This window comes from Electrona antarctica (assembly GCF_951216825.1).
Source record: "Electrona antarctica genome assembly, chromosome: 11".
Taxonomy (NCBI): Eukaryota; Metazoa; Chordata; class Actinopteri; order Myctophiformes; family Myctophidae; genus Electrona; species Electrona antarctica.
Window position 1 is genome coordinate 27,213,667 of NC_136792.1, and position 22,416 is coordinate 27,236,082.

General features: G+C 45.5%; 1 protein-coding gene across 4 annotated transcripts in view; it reads left to right on the forward strand.

Moving 5' to 3' along the window:
- cux1b (cut-like homeobox 1b) overlaps nucleotides 1–22,416 on the forward strand; it is a 77,178-nt gene that overhangs the window by 26,902 nt on the left and 27,860 nt on the right. For all 4 annotated transcript variants that reach the window (XM_079514583.1, XM_079514580.1, XM_079514581.1 and 1 more), the window contains exons 3-8: nucleotides 3,146–3,193; nucleotides 8,151–8,229; nucleotides 14,137–14,274; nucleotides 15,765–15,888; nucleotides 17,955–18,031; nucleotides 19,351–19,417. In XM_079514583.1, coding sequence (XP_079370709.1) covers nucleotides 3,146–3,193; nucleotides 8,151–8,229; nucleotides 14,137–14,274; nucleotides 15,765–15,888; nucleotides 17,955–18,031; nucleotides 19,351–19,417 — 533 coding nt within the window. The remainder of the gene's footprint in view (nucleotides 1–3,145; nucleotides 3,194–8,150; nucleotides 8,230–14,136; nucleotides 14,275–15,764; nucleotides 15,889–17,954; nucleotides 18,032–19,350; nucleotides 19,418–22,416) is intronic.

A 22,416-nucleotide genomic window follows, 5' to 3' on the forward strand; every position in this document is an offset into this window, starting at 1 on the left:
ATCCATCTCCCGCTGTCTGATCCCCCCCCACAACCCCCTTCCTTCACTGTGCACACACACACACACATACACACATATTGTCCACAGTGGTGTCTGCGTGCATTGTTGTGTTATACGGTCATAAATCTTTGGAACTGGATGGGGGGGGGGAGGGGATCCAAGGAGACTATGGGTTAGACCTTGGTGTTTAGAGGAGGAGGAGCCAGCCCTAACACATTATGAGAGAGAGACTATGGGTTAGACCTTGGTGTTTAGAGGAGGAGGAGCCAGCCCTAACACATTATGAGAGAGAGAGAGAGAACGAACTTGTCAAGGTTGTTCTATAGGGTAACTAAAACTTTGACTAAATTTAGTCACAAAAACGAATTGGGAAAAATAGCTATTAGGAATTGCTTTTCAGGTCATAGCCAAACTGAGAACAGTGAATTAAAGCGACAATGATGTGAATTATATATTTTTATTGGACACATTGCTCTTGAACTTGACTGTCAAAACAGTGAAACTTTCACTGAGGCTCAATACAAGGCAAATAACACAAACAAATAAAACCTTCTTACAACAGATACTAAACTGTTAATCCAAATGCATTTTGAACAAATGCTGAAGGCAAATCACAAAATAATATCGTTGGGACAAACGTGGATGTTTTAATGCAGTGCACGCCTGCACGGCTGCACGCATGCTGATCATGAATGCGTGTGAGAAAGAGTGAGACGGAGAAAGGGGGGCTGTGGGTCATTATCTATATTGTGGGGGGGGGGATATTGAAATGGACCAGACAAACAGCTAAGGCAACCCCTGATGAGGTAACAATGGAGAGGGGTCAGTGAGGTTGTGACCTGTCCTCAGCCCAGACAAGTGACCTGTCTGGACAAGTCTGAGATTAGGGCTCCATCCAGACACTGCACCCAGGTCAGATACTCTATTTAAATAAAGTCCAAGCAGGAAGCACGCACATCTCAAAACATTTATACAGGTGCTGATTGCTGAACATACAATGATGAAGGAAGACAGTTCGCTAGCTGGTCTGTAGCTCCCAGAAGCAATATATTATGTATTAGAGACAGTTACATTGTTTCGACCCAAAAAAAAATCTGGTTCCCTAGGTTACCTTCTTTTTCTTTTCTTTTTTTTTTTTTTTACCTTTTTATTGATGGTTGATGGTTTTTTGAAGCATTTGCTTCAAAACAATACAAATCAACTTTTTGCCAGGTGCTTGAAAAGTGCCTGGTCTACATTTGCTAGTAGCGACCGTAGTGGACACTTTTTCATGATTGGCTGCCTCTAAGCCAATGGGATACTAACACTTACCCATAAAACCCATAGTCTGAACGGCATAAAACCCATACTCTGAACGCCGAAACGTCGACCGCATGCAGAGGCAGAGGCTGCGGCACACAAACTGATTATAGATGTTCATAAACGAGAGCTTGCTGCACCTGACAGTTATGACTGGGTCGTTCTTGTTTTTGATCAATAAATATCTAGATCTTTTTGTATGGACTTCCTAACCACTTAAATCATCTAAACTGGACCTGAATTGTCTCTGTACTGCTTTTTTCTGTCTGTCACATTGCAACGGGTGGTGAGCTGCTATTTTTGAGGGGTGCTAGCCCCTCCTATATTCAGCTATAGTGTAGATTCTCATCTTACGCAAACATTAAATTCCCATTGACAATGAATGGAGAATTTACGCCGTATGTAGACGAGCAAATCGGCTATTTTTGTCCTACACAAAGATTAAATTCCCATTGACAATGAATGGATGTACGATGATAAGAGTGCCCCTCACTTAACACAGGTGTGATTTTTCAAAATATGGATTCTGCGATTCAAGTGGTTAACTACATGAACCCTAGCGTCCGTCATTGTTGGCAGACATACGGTGAAAACATGTCACAAGGTTGTAGATGGACAATCTTTTCACTATTTTAAGTGGTTTAATGGTGCTGATGGTCACATCACATGCACACACGCAGACAAGCGTAGGCAGTTACTCAATTTATATCCTTATTACCGTAGTCATCCTTTTTGGGACGCTGACTTGCGTGTGCGACTGTGCGTGCATTTGTCCAGGAGGTGTGCAGATCCGTTGTGTATCTGTACAGAATGTTCTATTCTGCAGCCCTTGAACAATACGCTTCAGTTCAGTTCCTTAGGATGTAGGCTCAGCTAACAGACACTGTTTGTGATTTGCATGTTCCCTTGATACATACTCGACCGACTATCTAATACGAAAGCCACTGACTCGCACAGGACAGTCATGCAATGGGACTTTGGGGATGAAACAAATTGCTTTGTAGTGAAAAACCTTGTGTATGGCTATAATTTGCATTTACAATCAGCAATCAGCATACGCCTACTATCATTCTTTCTCTTTCTACTCTTGCATACGCAGCACACGTGCACGCACACAGACACATGCGCGAACAAAAACGCACACTAGTGGTGCTCCTGGGTAGCCCAGGTGGTGCTGCACCTGTTCCCACGCAGAGCAGGCTCTAAGAGCACCTCAGGGCACAAAGCTGGCTGTCCTCTTGTACCCTTGTGTTCTTCAGTGACTCACGCACCACTCATTATTCACTGAAACGGGCCAATATGGCCTCCGCCGTCTTCCGATGTGTTTTAGAGCATGATATAGCCTAGATTCAATTCAAGGCGTCATGGATTCGGCATAAGATTTCACTTCCTATTAGTGAGAGAGCTCACACATGGTGTTCTTCCTCACTGCTTGCAGGAATTGTGATGCATTTCTGATGAATATTTACATTTATTTACCTATATTATGTATTATACTGTACTGTATGATTTAGTATGCTGTACATGTTTAGTTTGTTTTTCCTTATCACAGTAAAATCCTGAGTGTTCATTTTACTCTGCGTGTACAAAATGTAGTTACACGAACACTCTGAATGTTCAAGACATCATGTTGTTCTTCTGCATATTGGTGGTGTACGTTAAGCCCACTTTATAGGATGGAGTCATGCACCAGAGATAGCCCATCTACAGTACAAGCTCCATAGGGCGGCTATTTCGACTTTGAGCATTAAACATTAAATGAAGCACTGACCTTCGTTGTTTCCGCTCGTGTGCTGTGTGTGTGTGTATAGTAAATGGGCCTCTCTCTCTCTGCTTTCATTTTCAGGATCTACGGAAACAGGTTGCTCCCTTGCTCAAGAGCTTCCAAGGAGAGGTGAGTGTGTAATTGTGTGTATTATTGACAGAGTGATATAGCTCAAATAGAGCGTTCAAACAATGCAGTGGCAAGGCCTGTTTGACATTCATTGACCGTTTGATCTGCCCCGCCCCCTGTGCCCTTCACTGCTCCCCTCCTTCCATCTTTGGTCCTGAATCCTCTCCTCCACCTTTTCCCCGTCTCCTCCTGCCATTCCTCTCTTCACTCCTCCTATCTCCTCCTGTCCGGTCCCTCTCTATGCTTATATAATATCAGCGTTAATTGTACAATAAAAATTGACCCCTAGTGGTCTTCACATTCTTGTGACAGTACTCTAGGATTCTACTGTGTACTATCTTCACCCCCCCCCCCCCCCCCCGCCTCTCTCTCGCGCGTGCATGTGCTCTCTCGCGCTCTCCCTCTCTCTCTCTCTCTCTCTCTCTCTCTCTCTCCCTCTCTCCCTCTCTCTCTCCCTCTCCCTCTCTCTCTCTCTCTCTCTCCCTCTCTCCCTCTCTCTCTCTCTCTCTCTCTCTCTCTCCCTCTCTCTCTCTCCCTCTCTCCCTCTCTCCCTCTCTCTCTCTCCCCTCTCTCTCTCTCTCTCTCTCTCCCTCTCTCTCTCTCTCTCTCTCTCTCTCTCTCTCCCTCTCTCTCTCTCTCTCTGCTTTGCTCTTGACTCACTGTCCTATTCATGATGTCCTGTTGCCCTGGGGGTGTGTTTAAATTGCATCCTGAGAAGAAGAAAAAAGAAGTCACAACAAAACCTTGGCTCTAGCCAATCACAACTCACGCTATTTCCCTCAGAATTGGCTTGGCTGCATGATTCTGAAGAATGGGGGGGGGGGGGGGGGGCATTGATAGAATGAATAACATGGCCGCTTTGTTTCATGTAGTTGAACTACACAAGCCCTATAGCGATGAATGTGTTGAATGGCTAAAATATTTGAGCTATTTCTGATATTTTTAGATTTGTTTGGAATTGTTTCGAATTCTTTTTACCTATCATGACATGCGCAGAATAGGGAGGTCAGGGTTAATGTGGTAAAACACTAGATTTGCCTGCTTTGGTTCCACATAAAACACATACCTTACCACATAATACACATACCTTACTACATACAACACATTACATAAAAAGCATTTTAGAGATTTGTTTCTCTATGAACACAAACCGCCCACCTCTCCTCATATGTGCTTCTGTCTCTTCCGTTCATTTTGGCCCATTTTCATCAATGCTCGTCCATTCCCAGTTGACTCCTCAACCATATGCAAAAGTCAAAGCATGGAAGCGGCTGGATTAGACTGGGGGCAGTTTTTGGGGGTGGAGTGGGCGGACATTCAACCTAGCAATATCGCCTCCCTTGCACTCACGCACACGCACACACACGCACACGCACACGCACACGCACACGCACACGCACACACACACAATCATTTCAATAGATACTGACAGGGCTGCTTTGCCACCGGCCATAGAATATTACAGTTTAACACAGGGACATTGGGTTAGTTTTCCATATTCTTGTGCTAAGGCAGCAACCGCAGCTGGCGGTTATGTAAAAACACTGTAATTCATAGCGGTCCCACCATGTTCTGCTGATGATCCACAGTTCTATTTAGAGGATAGAAGCAGTCGCGATATAATTGCGGCTTTGTCAGCTGTTTCCACTGTTCTCATGTTGACACACCTAGACGCGCACACGCGCGCACACCCTCGGCACGGCGACGCTCACCGTGGGTGGTCGACAGAGACACTCTCCCAAAGACATTCTGATTGTGAGATGATACCATATATATACGCTGCTCCAGACTGAGTGGCCTATCAATCAGACGGCTCTTCTGCGTGGCTGCGTGTCCCGACACGAGCAGTTCTTAGAGACGTAATTCTAGCCTGGCTTTGTTTGCTTACCCCTCCATCCTTTGATCAGGCACGAGACGGCCCTCCTATAAACCATGTTCTCTCCCTGACTCGAGTGCCAGGCTAACTCGTAAGAAGACGTGGGGTTTCAAAGTGGGGTTTCAAACCAGCGAGTGTGGGTTCATGCGAATGTGAAAACCAGACGGGATAATAAAAATAGTGTAGGAAGTATGAGATCTTGGCATCTCTGTTTTGGAACTTTTGTCATTGAAAAGTGTTTGTCCTCAGGTCATAATAATTACCAATGACAGTATGGTTCCCACAAGGCTTTGGTAAAGTGTGTGTGTGTAGCGTGTGTGTGGGGGTGTGTATGTGGGGTGTGTGTGTTTTGTGTGTGCGTGTGTTACTCGTTCAGTGTTCCTTGTTGGGCCATCGATCAGATAAGCTTTTCCATTATCCGAGGCCTCAGTCTCTGCTTCCCATAGCCACCCCTTATCAGACTCCACTGAGGCCACACACACACACACACACACACACACACACACACACACACACACACACACACACACACACACACACACACACACACACACACACACACACACACACACACACGTGCGTGCGCGAGCACTCACACGCATGCACACACAGGTCAGCCTGATGCCCTTCACACACCATGGGTAGATAGGGGACTGAGGCAGTGCTGCTGACGGATGGTGGCACAAGGTGCTGACGTATGTGTGTGTGTGTGTGTGTGTTTTAGGGTAGGGTGGGGACACGGCATGCAATTGCAAGCACTTCTCATGGTTAAACCTGCGATGCTGGTAAAGTATCATTTGTGTCAGTTCATTTGTATGGCTAAGCCTGCGTGTGGGGGGCCGTGTAATGGTAGTTGTCACTGGGCTCAGTTGAAAAGGGTTGTGGTTGGTGAACGGCACAGTGGTATTTGTAGATCCTGGGTGGTCTTCTAATGGCTCTCGTCCTGCTGTTAACCTGCCTCTAACTGTAGGGTGTGTCCTACATTAAATGCCTATTTCCTGCCTCCCATGTCGGGCTATATAAAGCTGCTGTACCACTGACCTTGGCCCAGACGTTTCTGCACTCACACAGCTGGCTCCTCTCACTGCCATCAGCAGAGCACTTTGCATTAGTGTGTGTGTGTGCGTGCATGGTATCTCTCTCATCTTTCTTTGAGAATGAGTGAATGTATTGTATTACCATTATTAGTGGTCATACTTTGAACCCTTGAGCCTATGCCCTTTCACTTGTCATGCGCGCGCACACACACACACACATGCGCGCACACGCACACACACACATTTCTGTGTTGTGTGTGAGGCTACCCATTAGAGTCCTAACTGTTCACTCACTGAAGATGGTGTAGTAAGATGTTAGAAAGGTGTGCGACTGTGCGTGTGTGTGTGTGTGCGTGCGTGTGCGTAATCGTGACAGAAGAAATGTTCTCATCCAGGAAACAGACGCTGCAACAGACAGAGGGGGAGGGGCTTCAAAAACAGGGAAAAAGTGAGAAAATGTGGGAGGAAGAGTGATGGGGGGGGGGGGGGGGCTTCATAGAGAGAATGAGGCGGAGAGAAAGGAAGAAGGGGGAGAGAGGGAGGGGTGCTGGCACCAGCCCACTCTGGGCCAGATGTTTTGTGGCTAAAAAACTAGAGATGAATCAAAGCCATGTGAAGAGATTTATTAGGTTCCCATAGGAGCCCAGGCAGTATTACATGTAGCCCTCACTGTTTACAGTGGCAAGAACTCCTAAACCACCCATCAACTACACTACTGGCTTGGCTGGGAATGTGAAGACTTTATATTTGGACTTATATAGGCTTTTGTCCTGTCTGTCTGTCTGTCTGTCTGTCTGTCTGTCTGTCTGTCTGTCTGTCTGTCTGTCTGTCTGTCTGTCTGTCTGTCTGTCTGTCTGTCTGTCTGTCTGTCTGTCTGTCTGTCTGTCTGTCTGTCTGTCTGTCTGTCTGTCTGTCTGTCTGTGTCTCTCTCTCTCTCTCTCTCTCTCTCTCTCTCTCTCTCTCTCTCTGTCTCTCTCTGTCTCTCTCTCTGTCTCTCTGTAAATGTGCTGGATGATTTTGGAAAAGAAACGGATGGTTGTTTAGTCTGAGAGCCAGAGTTGTCAGCTGTGTGCAGTAGCACCATCCAAATGTCTTTATTTGGCAGCTGTTTCTCTCTACTTGGATTTTTTTTTCGTACATTTTAACTACATTCACCCTACAGTGTTTGTCTATAGACACATCCACGGAGGGGTGGCCTTGGCGCAGCCATTACTGAGGTGTACCATTAAGCCTTGTGAGCTTGTAGATCTGCCATTTTCACTAGTTTGAGTGCTGGGGAGACATTTCTCTTTTGGGTCACGGGCTAACAAGTTTGGGAACCATTGATCTATAGACTGTATTTGAAAGAGAAATGAGACTGTATTTGAAAGGTGTATGTGTGTGTGCGTGTGTGCTTGTTGCCTGATGTTTTGGCATTGACAACTGGTTTTAGGATTAATCCTTAATAGATCCATTTCAATAATGTCAGGCGGGGGATGCGTGCTGTGCTCCCTGTGTTAATGGATGAATCCAGTAATGGATCCACTGTATTGCTGCTAAGAGCTGACTGAATAATCTGCTCCTGCTGTGGCTGGAAAGACCAAGCCAGCTGTTTAATGATGTCACAGTGCTGGAAGGGAAGCACGCACACACGCACAGATACTCACTCACTCACTCACTCACTCACTCACTCACTCACTCACTCACTCACTCTCTCTCTCTCTCTCTCTCTCTCTCTCTCTCTCTCTCTCTCTCTCTCACACACACACACACACACACACACACACACACACACACACACACACACACACACACACATATACACATACACACCATGTCTGTCATCTGCCTAACAGCTGAATTGGCTTCACGGGAAGGAAACGGCACCTCTCAACCGCTGTCACGGCGGTAGCATGTGTGACACCACAGCAAGCCAGGGATAGACGAATTTGTGCTCGCCAGTTATGATTGGCTGAGGCCGTTTGTATCTGTGGGCTACTGGGCCATGACATTTAGGTCTGATGACCCAAACTTGGCAATTACAAATGTCTCTGCTCTTCCCCAGATCGATGACTTGAGCAAAAGAAGTAAAGAAGCAGAGGCCGCCTTCTTGAACGTCTACAAGAAACTCATCGATGTCCCAGGTAAGGCTGGGCAATATTTATATGCTGCGTTTTTATTCATATGCCGTGCACACTGCCGTGCACGGCCCCAGCCCTGTATGACCCAAACCTTGCCGTGCACACTGCCGTGCACGGCCCCAGCCCTGTATGACCCAAACCTTGTGATCAGAAGACTCCTTTATCTACGCAGACAGCACCAACAGGGGAAGAGAACGCGTGTGACACAGTCCCTCCGGTGCTCCTTGACGGCGCATGCAGGCGTGTGCGATGCCTTAATATGTCCCCACGAGATTCCTTCCTTCCCTCCTGCCGTGTGTGGAGCCTTTTTAGAGGGCTCGCGCACGCAAGGTGTGTCCTGATACAAGTGACAAGTACACCCACAACTCGCCACCGCAAAGTGCGTTCCGCGAAGTTAGGGGGGGAACAGGGCCTTGAACAGCAGTGCAACACACACACACACACACACACACACACACACACACACACACACACACACACACACACACACACACACACACACAGAGAGATACTGGTTGGAGGTTTTCAACTGTGCTGAAGCCCTGGAGGGCTGTATATGCAGGAAGGAAAGTAGAGTTGAGTTCATCTATAGCGTAAGGAGGTCACAGTATTCCCATATGGGACAGACCTACAGTAATATCTTTGGATTGTACTGCTCCCAATAAGTCAGCGCCAGCTCTGACGGGGCTATTCTTAACTTGCAGCGAGACAATGATGTAATGCCAGACGCACGTGCGCGTGTGCACACACACACACACACACACACACACACACACACACACACACACACACACACACACACACACACACAGAACCCCCCCCCCCCCCCACACACACACACAGAAAACACAGACACACACACACAGAAAACACAGACACACACAGACACCGGCCTGACTAATGCAGCATTGGTGAGAGAGGAAACCGCGTGTTTTGTTCTGTCTTCTATCAGCTGGAGGCCTGGTTAGTCAGCCCAGTTGTGCACTGCTTTAGATTAAAGGTGTCTGCCATGAGAGCTCAGCACCAGTGGCCCACAAGTCAAGCTGCTTTTAACAGGCCGTACAGTTGATTTGGAAGGACCCCAGTGTGAAGGACAAAGGTTTGATAAGAGCCAGAGAAAGTTGATTTTCAAGTGCACTGAAGCAGATAGTCATCCAGAATCGAGGCAGTGTTCTCTCTCTCTCTCTCTCTCTCTCTCTCTCTCTCTCTCTCTCTCTCTCTCTCTCTCTCTCTCTGTGTGTGTATGTGTCAGTGTTAGCGCATGTGTGTTTCTCAGAGCGTAGCGCTGCATGGCATGTCACCTTGACAACTCCAAATCAGCATGAAATTCCCCAATCGTTCTCTGCTGATCTCTCATTAGCATAGTTAAGATATCTAACTGCGTCAGACATGACACACACACACACACACACACACACACACACACACACACACAGCCGTTACCTCCAGCTGTAAGCTGTCAGTTCCTCTTATCTATACAACATACACACGGGCACATACTGTATACACACACTAACATGCACTTGCACACACCCCACACAGCGAGACAGACACAAACTGCTCTTTTAGCTGGCGTGCTGATGAGTGTCGCCTGGATCTCTTCTTGGCTGCCTGTCACCAGTCTGCCACCCATGAGCCTCAATCAGATGTGATTGGTTCGACTGACGGCTTCTCTCCTCATCGCAGTGACAGTTAAACACGGCCGTTTGTTCCCTCAGAACGCCTGTGGAACATTCTCCCTTTCATCCCCTTTCATCATTTCTCCCCAAGTTTGTTTTACATCTCCGCTTTTATCCCTCTCTGACTGTTACTCTGATCTTCTTCCTTTATGTTTACATGTATTCACTCCATCACCGTGAAGCGTTTAGTGATCACGCTGTATAGTGTACAGTCATATTTACTTGTTTATGATTTATCATGCTCATTATTATTTATTTTGTCATTATTTTTATTTTTCATCCCACGATTTTGCAACAAATCTTTTCACCCGGTTCAACCTGGTCTGAGCTCATGCTTCCTTCAATGCATGAGGAGTGAGCAGACTCACCGGTAGGATGTAGCGCGCGGAACGAACACGTAATTCCAACCAGTCCCTTTCCCCTCCATCAGGCGGTATAGCAGTATAAACAGTATAAACAGTAGCAGTATAAGCAGTATAAACTAATCCATGGAGCAGTGCCCTGTAGGCCAGGTGTAGGCAATCAATACTGAGGTGTAAATCTGCTCTTAATGGTACACCTCAGCTATGGCTGCGCCCAGGGCACCCCTTTGTGGATTCGTGTATAGATTCGTGTGAGGGTACCTATGCTAGGGGTCATGGGGACGACATGCAAAAAAGGCCTTTTTGCCCACCCCACCTAGGGTATGGGCACTGATGACGTGGAGGAGAGAACACTCCCACAGCTATGTGGCGACAGCACTAATGACTGTGTCCCTATGCTTACCGACACTACAGAATACGCACCGCTGGTCTAAATGGTAAATGGTGCATTTATATAGCGCCTTTATCCAAGGCGCTTTACATAGATTGTGCATTACATTCACCCATTCACACACACATTCATACACCGATTGCGGCGGAAGCCATGCAAGGTACCAACCAGCACATCGGGAGCAATTTGGGGTTCAGTGTCTTGCCCTAGGACACTTCGACATGTAGACAGGAGGAGCCGGGATTCGAACCGCCGACCCATGGATCATTGGACGACCTGCTCTACCTCTTGAGCCACAGTCGCCCTCTACCTCTTGAGCCACAGTCTCACCAGACTGTCCTCCGTCCGTGGTGGAAAATAAGTACAAGAGAATGACAGCTTGGCACGCACGACAGTAACTTGTTACTTTTATTTTTGTAGAAGAGGCAAACTAATATTGTTTATGCCGTTTGCTTTGATTGAATGATTGATTGATTGAACACGTATTTGTATGATTTGATTTGGGTGTGTTCTAAATTAAAGTGTTAGTGTTGATTATCGTGTATTAATCTAATTATAGTAAACTAATACTATTATACTAAAAAAGATAAAGATCAAGGGAAAAGAGACCTTTTTTACAGTACAATAAGATTTCAAGTTTACACTGTACACATGTAAAATAAACGGCATAAACAATACCGGGTATATTAGTTTGCCTCTTCTACAAAACATAAAAGTTACTGTTGCGCGTGCCAAGCTGTCATTCTCTTGTATTATATCGTAATATATCGGCCTCACGATCCCGCCTAGTGTAACGGGAGGGAATGTGTTCGTGTAGATTTTCGTCTTACACAAACATTAAATTGACAATGAATGGAGAATTTACGTCACGCGATGATGTGTGATGATAAGAGCGCCCCTCATTTCACACGGTCACAGGTGTGATTTCTTTCAACCACAAGATTGCTAGCTAGCATCCCTATTATGGGGATGCTATTATGAAGTCATATTAGGAGAACAGTTGTTCAGTGCTGCGAAACAACGAGCCATGGATACACCCCTGTCAGAGTGTGTGTGTGTGTGTGTGTGTGTGTGTGTGTGTGTGTGTGTGTGTGTGTGTGTGTGTGTGTGTGTGTGTGTGTGTGTGTGTGTGTGTGTGTGTGTGTGTGTGTGTGTGTGTGTGTGTGTGTGTGTGTGTGTGTGTGTGTGTGTGTGTGTGTGTGTGTGTGTGTGTGTGTGTGTGTGTGTGTGTGTGTGTGTGTGTGTACCTGTATATGATGTAACTGTAGATAGACAGGGAACTGACAGCAGAGAGGAGGAAGGACACATTTTAACAATTTATTTATGTCCACACAGAGGAAATTGCATACAAGGACATAAATAGTTCAGGTTCAGCAAAGTTACAGCCACAAAATCAAGGCATACTGTATGTCCTCAGTCAGGATACAACAAGAATGTCATGTCACCCAGCATTCCATGGACACAAGGAGTGTATTAGGCAATGCATCCTAAGTTTGAAACCCCCTTCAACAATCAGTCCGTGGGCGGGCATGTCCCAGGCTGGACCACCAGAGGAAACAGTTTCCCAGTCCTGCGTTGCCGCCCGGTGTCATATCATTCTCCGTAGTGTGGCTGATCCCATGGGCCTAAAATCCACCCACTGTTCCGACAGCGGACGGACACACCGCTAGAAGGCCAGGTCCGACGCTTCTCTTCCCGGTAACTGCTCATGGGAAGGGCTGCCAGGCAGCACCGGCTGTCCGTATACGCCATCGGTGAGCACTGCAGTGCCTTGTTGTATGCAAGCTTGGGATGGTGTTGAAGCACACAGTCCACCGACGTTGCAAATGCATCTTAAATCTGAACCCACTACAGTAACGGTGGTAGTTACAATGGAGCAGTTAGTATGTTTGCCATCTCTTTATTTGCCGCAATAACGATAAACCAAATTGATTCTTTTAACTTGTTGATAAAGTAATGGTGATCCCTCTCGGACAGCCTTTGTTTCTCACAGCTATATTGTTTTGTCCAAAACGACCCAACAATCTTTTTTTATTGGGTTCAGCTGCTCCTCAGCTTCATGCCGTACCATCTCTGCCTGAGCATTGTCGGGCCTTTGGCACCTGTGATTCCTGTGACTCCTACAGCAGTGCCATAGATGGTTTTAAAACATTTGTTTGGAATTAACCGCATACATGAGCCGGAGGACTTTTCTGATGCAACCATCGTTTCCCAATTTTCTAGTAGAGCTGCAATTATGTGACAATGTCAACATTGCTGTTATGGTTGATAACTATATTTATATATATTTACTAGAGATGTCCCGATACTGTATCGGTATCGGGAAAAGTATCGGATCGGCCCTTATTTGTCATATCGGTATCGGCAAATATGCCAGTCTAACCACAGATCCGACACAGGGGTAAGTGGTTGACACTAAATAAAATGTTGGGACATGTGGAGTTTGCTTTGGAGTTGCCCAAACTGCAAGTGCACATTTGAGTGAGGAGTCTGCTATAAACACAACACGAGATAGCTAGATAGCTATAAACACAACACGAGATCACAACACTGGTATCGGTATCGGTATCAGCTAACAAACACAGAAATTGAGGTATCAGGATCGGATCGGAAGCGAAAAAAGTGTATCGGGACATCCCTAATATTTACTAATGTTTAATGTATGTATGTATAAAAAGTAAAAACATGTTAAAATATTGTCCTTTTTGAAAAAGGCATATAAACAATGATTATGAAAAAGCAATGCCTCTTTATTCCAAAACTAGGGATGCACCATATCGAAATGTTGGCCCGCCTCATATCATCGACGGCTTTAATATAGTATTTCTATTTCAAAATGTTCCAACTTGTTGACCCTTTTGAAAGCTTCCCTAGAAAACACTGATTTAATCTTCAGCCTTCATCATCACAAAGGCATCGTCACAAAGGCATTTCAGCTTCATACTGGAAGGTGTAAAGCAGCACTGGCATTTACTATGATTTACCGTGCAAAGCATATGAAAGTGAAACATTTAACATCTTCATGGTGACGATCAGATTGAAAAACAACAAAATGGCCAACATCTGCCAATACCGATATGATGACTAATCGCGCCTCCTTAAATGTAACTACTTATCCTTATTTATAGATGTGCTGTTTTCTGTATTTTTGAAAAATAAAGTAAATAGGTTAAATGTTCAATCAATGGGGCTCACCATTGGATTGCATAGACGCCTGGAGGGAAAGTATTCACTGCATTCACTTCACTTCCTACAACGCTGATGAAGGCTTAATGCCCAAACGTGTACATTGTTCTGTCTGCTCTGCAATGTACCATGCCAAGTTTGCCAAAGAAAAGTGCCTTAAAGTACAGTGGATTGTTGTGTTTATTATGGTTGTTGTTTGAGACATTTTCGGGATACGTCCGCCCAGCCCCTTGGTGTAACAGTCAGCATATGGTACCTCATGTAATTTAGCTTGTGTTATATTGTGTCCCAGACCCAGTACCTGTGTTGGAGCTGGCTCAGCAGCTGCAGCTGAAGCTCCAGAGGATGCATGACATCGAAACAGAGAACACCAAACTCCGAGAGACACTAGAGGACTACAACAAGGAGTTCGCCGAAGTCAAGAACCAAGGTCAGAATTACACACACACCGCACACACCCGTCTGGGGCAATGATAGTAACAAATAGTGGGTTTTAAAAGTTTATAAGATAGGCGTTTGTCTCTGAGAGAAATGTAAGAATCTTTTAAACCTTTTAAACAAACCTAAGGTTGTTGGAACCGAAGGTGAAAAGCAGCACTGGCATTTACTATGATGCCTTACCTTGCAAAGCATATGAAACATTGAACACCTTCATGGTGACGATCAGGGAATTGACAAACAAACAAAAGCGACAAAGCTAATACTGAAACTCTGTTTTACAAATTGAAACGGACAAAACCGAGGCTGAAGAAATATGGGAACAAAGTGATCGTGGAAAATATATAAAGAAATGGCGAGATGGACGAGAAGGGATCACAGGAATGGTGTGATATGGGAAGAGAAGTGAAAAGTGAGTGAGCAGGGAACGTTTTGTAACCCCCCCTTGCAGTGAGTTAATTGGAACAGCTCGATAGCGGCAGGGTTCCATTCTGCCATTGATTTTCCTGTTCCCTCATTCTTTATCCCCCCTTCCTCGCCTCAGTAGATGGGGGATATTTAAACCCCAAAACACACTGTGGAACTCCCACTCCTGTTAAACGCACACATGCACACATACACACACACGCAGTGTGAGTGCAGGGGCCATTGATCCCCGCAACCTAAATGTTTAAAGTTCAGTTAAGCAGTTAAGGGGTAAGAGGGCTCTGAGGGGACTCTCCTCTATTGATTATGTGTCAGAGCAGTAAGACTGGAGTTTAAATCACATGCGCACACACACACACACACACACACACACACACACACACACACACACACACACACACACACACACACACACACACACACACACACTGTGTTGAGAGCCCTCAGTCAAAGGCAGCAAGCAGCAGTACTCTTCATCTTCGTCTTACTCGCTTACATCTTTCTCCTCGACACACACGCACACACACGCACACACACGCGCGCGGTCGCGCACGCGCACACACACGCACACACAAGCACATGCCGAGGCCTATTTATTACCCCAGTTATGTGTTAGATTTATTTCAGACTGCCCCCATACAGAGCTCAGCCATCAGCAGGTTATGGAGTTTCAGCACTAATGCACTCCTAATGAATACAGCATATCTAGCGTTAGTGGATGTTGAATATTATATACTGGTAGAGGAGGTAGAGATTAAGCATGGAGCCACTGGGGTCGGGGGGCCCCATCCATGCTGACTGAGAGAGAATGTGAGCTATGGGATACTACTGCTTTTGCAAAGGTCAATGACCCTTTTTTTTCTCCTTTTTGAAAGCATTATCATTTATCACTAACACGAAAGCTATACTGTGTTTATATACTATGCTATTCTATGCTATAGCATTTGCAATTTCTCACTCTGTCTTCTTCTCCCCTCTACACCCTCTCTGTCTTCCTGGTCCTGTGTGTGTCTGTCTCCCTCTCTGTCTCCTGGTCCTGTGTGTGTCTGTCTCCAGAGGTGACCATCAAGTCCCTGAAGGAGAAGATCCGTGAGTATGAACAGTCTGTGAAGAACCAGGCGGAGAATCTGGCTCAGGAGAAACAGCTGGAGCTACACAACGACTATGCAGAGAAGGAGAGGTGTGTGTGTGTGTGTGTGTGTGTGTGTGTGTGTGTGTGTGTGTGTGTGTGTGTGTGTGTGTGTGTGTGTGTGTGTGTGTGTGTGTGTGTGTGTGTGTGTGTGTGTGTGTGTGTGTGTGTGTGTGTGTGTGTGTGTGTGTGTGTGTGTGTGTGTGTGTGTGTGTGTGTGTGTGTGTGTGAAACCCACACATACATCACATAACGTGCTCAGCCAATCAAATCATCACAAATGTCATTCCGGAAATAGCAGCTTCCTTACTCGGATTTCGGGAAGTGTAGGTCCAGACTGTATAGCATTCGGAGATTGTGGAATAGTTGTCTGGCTACGCGAGACTACCCGCTCCCCAAAAATAAATAAAACCAGGAAGGTTAACACCATGGAGGCACGGGGCGGTCCGTCAAGTTCAAGGTCATGGTCAAGTGCCCAAGCCGGAGATTGATAAATAGGACGGAGATTAATGATATCAAAACCGATCGCTTCGCTCCACAGCCTAGGAGCGCTTGTTGCCCAATCCGATGACGTGTCAAACAGCGACACGTCATCGAACATGTTCCCTGCCTGTTTAGCTGACGAAAACGAAAATCTTAGAACGATCATAACTCTCGATCTAAATCATCCCGTCTAATTCTGAAAAAAGATCCTGTGTTAGACAGCGCTCCGCGGTCCAGTCGCTAGTCGCGATAGATTTATTCTTACCTCCCGTTGTTGTCGATCGACTCTAGAGTGGTGTGGCTATTGTTAGCTGCTACACAGACATGCACACCAACTTCCGGTGCGCCGGTAAAAGTGGTCCGGGCGCTATAAATGATGGGCACATGGATTAAATGGATTAAATAGGTCCGGGCAAGCAAGGTGTTAATTTGTTAGAAAATTCCCCCAAACGTAACTTAACCCTACTAAAGGCTTCAGGGCCATTGAAGACAAAAGTGAGGACGCAAATTGTGATTGTCCAGAATGAGATGATGTATGATGACATTTGATGATAAGAGCGCCCCGCACTTCACACGGGTGTGATTTTTTTTTAAATAATACCGGTATTCATTTTAGATATTGCGAGATACGATATTACACTTGACTAGATAAGTATCTGCTATTTTTTTCTTACGTACATTTGACTTTAAAATAGCAAACAACATAATGACTCCTCCCCTATGTCATTAGTTATGTCATCACATGCTAATGTCTAGAGATGCTTACGACAAGATCTATCTTGACACTTGCACACAAACAGCAGCAACATCATTATTAACAGGTTTTTAAATGTTCTGAAAAAGTGCTGTTGGTGATCAATACAACAAATGGCAGCCCATCCTTTAAATGGATTAACTTAACATTAGCCATTACATTATTTAATGTACAGCTATGCTACAGCTCATTGCCCCTTTCAGACATACAGTATAATATCAATTGTCCAGCTGTATTTCCTGTACGTCAGTGTTTTATAGGCCCCTTCCTGTCTGCAGAGAACTGACTTCCTGTGTCTGAGAGGGGCAGTAAATGGATGGCATCTCTGCATTTGACCCTGCGGGGGGGGGGGGGGGGGGGGGAGAGAGAGAGATGATAGCATAGACTAGACTAGGACAGAAAACTAACGATGACACGTGTGGGGGGAGGGGGGGTTGTTTCATTACAGTACATCTCAAAGACCATCTTTGTCTTCCATTATTGATGTTTTTATACACTGTGGCAATTTCCCAGCAGTGCCTGCCTAACTTTTTATATGCTAAGAATCTATTTCCTCCTTATGGGTTCTCTCGCCCCTTCTCCCCCAACTCTCTCTTTTTTGCTCTTATACTCTGTTTCCTTTGCACTCTCTCTCTCTCTCTCTCTCTCTCTCTCTCTCTCTCTCGGTGCAGTGTGTGCCCCAGTGGCCAGACATTCCTGCCTAATGGGCCTGCTTAATGAGGAGTGGGTTATGTTGGGAGGATTTTAGAGGGGAAAACACTTAAGAAATTGGTGGGAAAATGGAGAACTGTTAACAGTTTCCAGAGAGCATAAAAATGGAGATTTACTGACTCTGTGTCTTTATCTGATGTATATTTGTTTATTTTTTTACCATCTGTAGAAAATTCCAGGAGAACCAGGAGTCCATGTCCTCCAAGTTGCAGGAGACTGAACACAAGGCCCAGTCCCTACAGACAGGTAACTCTCACAGGTCACACATTAAGACCTGAGACCAGATTCTACAAAATGTCTTCTAAATCATGACAGTTTTCTGAAAAACCTACTGTATGTTTCTATGTTAGTGGTTCTCAAACTATTTCATGTCAAGGATCCCAAAAATGATATGTAATTGGCCACGACCCCCTTATGGAAATATGTTTGTTTGTTTTCATGATAAAAAAAATAGCAGATCTACAAGCTCATTAAAATAATGGTTAAAGTGGTTAAAAGCTATAAGGTGACACAGATGTGTCCTCAGTTCTAAATGGATTAAGCCGTACAGGTCATGGGTAACGTGCCAAACGTGTGTCTTCAGGCTCTTTGTGCCCATCTTTAGAATAAAGCACTCCAATATTTGGGATGGCACTGTGGGGGGAATGTACTATTCGACCAACCGTAGAGCTGAATTAACACCCAATTGGGCATCTTCGTAAATTTTATCTCACACAAATGCCGATGTTTATGTAATTTGTCAGCAAGGTTCTCTTTTTTTTTGATCAAAGTTTCTTTATTCATTTTTCAAATCGAAAATAGCATACAAAAATGATTGGGCTTTTTGCCCCTCCCTCCCCCCAGAGTTAGCAAGGTTCTCTTAACTTTTTCGCTGCTATCTAAGTTTATAAACGTAGCTAAGCTATCGGTACCTAAAGGTGCTAAATACTCCATATATGAAAGCGACGACCGTCAATTTACCTTTTAGCATTGCTCCGGTTAGTATGGAGAGCCTCCGTCCCCACCAGCTATGGGATTTTTAAATCCAGCTCCATTGAGCCGCCTAACACGATTTTCAAAGCGCTGTATCTCAAAAGGTTCGAGCGCTGTCCATGGTGAGCCGTAGCGCATCCCGACAATGTAAATCATTTGTGAGTTTGTATCGCATCACTGAGCAAATGTAACTGTTTGTAATGATAGCTAAGGGGTCTGAGCTAATGCGACTGATCACTGTGCTCACAACAAAAGCCCCCACCTCCCTGAATAACCCGGAAAGGAAACAAGGAGGGGTGGCATTCCTAGGTGTGCTTATGCTGCCACCTAGTGGCAGCAATTAAGTTAATAATTCCCTATTTTGAGATGCGCCAAACCCGGTGGCGTGAATTGTCAATATTGTTTAATTTTGAGAGATGAACCAGGTTCTAGCCCTTTAAACACCAGCACACCACAATACCCAGTAAACACAAAGTGGTGAAAGGGCGGGAATGGGGTCCATTTGGTGTGGTTTATTGTCCGATATAATGCAACATGCTAACGCACTGCAGAGGAGGAAAAAAAATCAATAACCCCCCCCCCCTGTTTTACAGCACTTGAAACAACTCAGGCAGAGCTCTTTGATTTGAAGACGAAGTATGACGAGGAGTCGACAGCAAAGTACGTGTTTTCCTGCTGATGTGTCTTGTCTGTATGAGCGTGTGTGTTGGTGACTTCTATGCCCTCTGGCTCTCAAATAGTCTGCTCCTAACATAATCATCCTGTTTAGTGAATCTCCTTCCATGGAAACCCCCAACGGCTGGATTGTCTCCCACAGCGCTTAAACAACCTCCAAATCCCAGCGTTACCCACATGCTGTAAATACAGAGAGGGAGATTGGATTGTGCTCTGCAGCTACACTAATCACCAAAATAGTCACATTGGATGATTTTCTTTTTCCCTACATACCGTAAAGCTCTTTCTAATCACTGGGGCGTTGGCGCAGAGATTGTGGATTGATGGGGGTGACTTTTTATTTGATTTTGATTTTGAGTCTTAAACCCACATTTCTCCTCCCAGTGTCGTGTCTTGTCAGATAATGTAGCTTTTTAGTGGATAGTCTAGCAGGGTGGAAAGTCATTGACATTGATCTATGGTAGTCTGTGAGGATGAGAACAGAAGCTTTTCCATGTCACCACTCCACACTGTGAAGTGGCACTTAGCAACATTCACACCCCTCCTTCACTCAGATCCCCAAGGCCAATAAAAAGAATCATGTTCGATCCACAGCCTCAATAGAACCCAGTTCAACTTCATCCTTAGCAGCAAGAGCAAGGAGTTCTCTTGACTAAATGGATTGCTGCGTCAGTTTTCCAGAAGCTATGAGGAGGCATTGTCATTTTATTTTATATTCAGGGCAGTATTATGGAATATCCTTAAAACACGTAAGGTTATTTTAATATCTTAGTCATGAGTTGCTGAGTGTCAACTTGGCTTTTACACCCCCTCACCCTCCCAAGCCATCCTCCAACCCACTGACTATGCCCTACACTTGCCTGTCCATTAACAGAGTTGTTGCATTGATTAACCGTTACAAAACGGATCAATCTATTTCACTCTTTTCTCAGAATCCACTTTTTCACTTTCCTCTCTCCCTCATTTTGTCCCTTTTACCTGCCTTATTTGTGTGTGTGTGTGTGTGGGGGGGGGGGCTGAAGGCATACATCCTGCATGTGGTGTGAGGGCTCTAATCGATTGGGTACATGGTTTGTCTGAGAGCCCCGTCGTCATCCTCTTTCCCCTGCTGCATATTCTTTGTGTTATTTTCTTTTTCTGTATTGATCCGTGCATTCTGACGGTGCTCTTCCGTATTCCTCTTGTTAGGTCTGATTTTGTTCAAACTCTCTCCTTACTTTAACTGAGGGGGAAACATGTCTTTGGAAAACACGCATATCACAGAAGCTGCTCTTCTTGAAGCAGCTAATAAATAAACACATGCCTGCGCGCACACACATATGTGCAGACACGGATGTGCGCACTCACGCACAGGCCTGAGGCAGTCAGGGTCCTTGACTATATGGCGTGCTGTGATCTGAAATTTTAATGCAACGCTTTAAAGTATAAACCAACCGTCCTAACCCGGCACCCTCCCAGTCCTTGGAGTCCTTCCCCCGTTTACTGCTTGGCTGAGCAAATCGCCAGTGTTTGGCTGAACATGACTTTAACCCTTGGAATCCCTTTTTTTCTTCTTCTTTTTTTGTGGTACAAAGCTAACTAACTAACCCATGTAAAACATTGGCCACATTATCCCTGAGATATAGCCTAGGTGCGCGCACACACACACACACACACACACACACACACACACACACCTGCACACGCACTGCAGTGCACACTGCATTCAGACACTCCACACTCACCTAAAAGCATTGCCTAAATTGTACACTTAAGTTGCCACATTGACGCTAAGGATAAGAATTGTGTGACAAATCCTCCCCGCCATCCTTTTGCTGCATTTGGGTAATCTGCCTTTAAAGTACACGTACGCACAGTCGCACACACACACACACACACACACACACACACACACACACCATACACACTCTTGTAGAATTTGGTCGATGTTGTAGTGCCTGCGGTGTGTGCACTTCAGAAGCGGTGGGCCTACAGACGTAGCTCTACTGGCGCTGCAAGGGTTTGGCTGGACGGGTTTTACCCCGTTTAGTTCCTGTTAAAGATTAATGATATATCGATCGACACCCTCGCAGGATGCTGCCTGTGCATGCAGGCATGTAGGAGTCTGCGTGCATGCGTACACTGAATGTGTGTGCACACATGTGTTAATCTGTGTTCCTCTGCATCTATAAGAGTGCACAAAGGCATATCGTTTTGGGAATGCGATGTAATCGTGGATGAGCAAGAGCAAGAGCCAGTGTTTTGGCTTGCCTTCCCTGTGTCCATCTCTGACACACAAATGTCAGACGTGCGCGAACACATACACACATGCGAACACACACACACACACACACACACACTGGTGTTTTTTTTAAAGCCTCCTTCAAATCCCTACGGTAACATACTGTGAAAAAGCAATGTGGAGAAAGCTATAGAAAGAAAAGGGATGGAGTGATGAAAGCAGAGGGTAGAAAGCAAGCAGGAGGCTGGAGGCTTGAGCGAGGAAGAGGGGATAAGAGTGTGATAGAGGGGGGAAATGAAAATCTAAATCAGGCTGGATATCCTGCTGGCACAGAGGATGAAGGCTGAGGAACAGAGAGTGAGAGAGAGAGAGAAGGGAGACGATGTTGGATGGTGGAAAGATGAAAGGCCTAATGTGAAAAAATAAAAAAGTGTAGGACGACAGGAAGAAACAAGTTGAGGGTAAGGGATAGAGGTAGAGCGAGAACAGCAGAAAGGAGTCATAGTGAAAGAGATAAGAGATGAAAGGCTTGGGCTGAGGAGGAGGACATACTAGCTGTACACTGTACAGTATGGGCTTAAGAGGCTGTGAGCTTGTTAGAAGTCCTACAGTACTCGTGCGTGCGTGCGTGCTCGCGCGCCATGGAATGCTACTCTGTCGTGCTCTCTGGCTCCTCCCTGTGGCTGCTCCGGGCATACTTTTAGCGTGGCCTTCGAATGGCAAAACAATGCCAAGCAGGATGTAGTCATGTAGAAATATCTCT